General features: G+C 34.2%; 1 protein-coding gene across 3 annotated transcripts in view; it reads right to left on the reverse strand.

The window, feature by feature from the left end:
• Positions 1–1,611, reverse strand: part of LOC106521014 (sodium/hydrogen exchanger 9) — an 85,539-nt gene that overhangs the window by 73,385 nt on the left and 10,543 nt on the right. For 2 of the 3 annotated variants that reach the window (XM_014013393.1, XM_014013394.1), the window contains exon 5: positions 182–297. The exons of the other annotated variant lie outside the window; for it this stretch is intronic. In XM_014013393.1, the coding sequence (XP_013868847.1) occupies positions 182–297 (116 nt within the window). The remainder of the gene's footprint in view (positions 1–181; positions 298–1,611) is intronic. 3 annotated transcript variants of the gene reach the window in all.

Here is a 1,611-nt window from a genome sequence, read left to right on the forward strand (position 1 = left end):
GGTCTAACATGAGCAAGTGACATATATTCAACTTGTTGTTTTGTGTCCTCAAACACATACTTGTCAGAAATTAGAGATTGTTGATACAAAATTGTGCACAGTTTAAAAAGAAAACATGCTCTGGGATAAAAAGAGAAAATACATTTCTTTTAGGAGTATTTTTTTTAAAGAGTTCAACTACCTGGGTCAGTGGCTGACATAATGGCACCGAACAGGAGGGAGTCAGTGAGGAAGAATTCTCCATCTGCAGCATGTCCCAGCAGGACCATGAGTCTGGTGACGCCATAGATGCAGGCCCTGGTGTTGAGATCAAACAGATGGAGGGAATAGTACACTGAGGTCATTAAGGTGGGGAAGGCATCAGTTATCTCACTGAACACAGCAGGGCTCCCCCTACAGTGGTCTGGGTAATGGGGGAAGACACAACCAGCAGGTGAGGAGACCTCTTTCCAGGCAGCGGTTGCTGATTATTCTGCTCACATTTGGAGCAAGGTTATAATAGTTTAGGATTTTTCATTATAGTTTAGTTTTATTTCGTTTTGACTTTTTTCTTTTAATTCATTTAGTTTTTATTAGTTTTTACAGTGGATTTGCTAGTTTTTATTAGTTTTTATTGTTTGTTTGATGCTTAGTTTTAGTTTAGTTTAGTTTTTATTAGTTCTAGTATTAGTTTTCTTATAGTTAAAAAAATTATTTGCCAATGCACCTCCTGCTTGTGGTGTTTCTGAGTTAACTAACCAGCAGCCAAGGGTGTAGGAATGAGTTTACTATTGGGGGTACACATAATACTGGAAACCTGACAGATTTGTACACTGTCTGAGCAGAAATATGTCATAAATTAATTACACTGCAAAGCATTCACAAAATGCTATTGAATCTTTTCTTGGAAAAATGGTGATGTGGGTAAACCACCCAACAAAATATCTCAAATCTAATAGGATTGCACAGCATAACGAATATACTGTCATCACAAAGTGTGCAATATACATACCACAAAGAACTTCTTGATGCACAATAATTGTTGACTAATGTGCTTGAAGAGATTTGAAGTTGCATTTTTCATGTTAATGCAATATTTAGCCAGTTGGACAGAGTCTCATGGCAGCAAAAGCTCACACCTGACCAAAAATTCTAAAATTCACATAAAATAGGAAGTACAGATTAGAAAGAGAAGAAAGAAAAAAAAAGACATACCGGTAGATCACATCCTTCTCTTTGAAAATAAACAGGATTCCACATGCAAAATACATTTTTAGAGAAACTATCTAAACAGCTATGTCTGTTGTGTTTATTAATATAGGATATATTAATATTTATTTAGGTAACACTGATATGGACACTCAACAGAGTATCAGTGTTTGCATCAAAACAGAATTACAAGAAAAACCAGTGAATTTGTAAAGACTTTCTGAAGGTGGGAGTAGAATAACTCAGCGGAAGAATTTTCATCAGCTCAGGGGACAGGCACTAATAAAGTCTAAAATATACCTGTCCATAGTGCTGGTTTTATCTCCTTTGTTTAAAATAAATAAATAAGTAAGTAAATAAGTAAGTAAATAAATAAATAAATAAATAAATAAATAAATAAATAAATAAATAAATAAATAAATA

Source organism: Austrofundulus limnaeus, unplaced genomic scaffold, assembly GCF_001266775.1.
Source record: "Austrofundulus limnaeus strain Quisiro unplaced genomic scaffold, Austrofundulus_limnaeus-1.0 Scaffold100, whole genome shotgun sequence".
Taxonomy (NCBI): domain Eukaryota; kingdom Metazoa; phylum Chordata; class Actinopteri; order Cyprinodontiformes; family Rivulidae; genus Austrofundulus; species Austrofundulus limnaeus.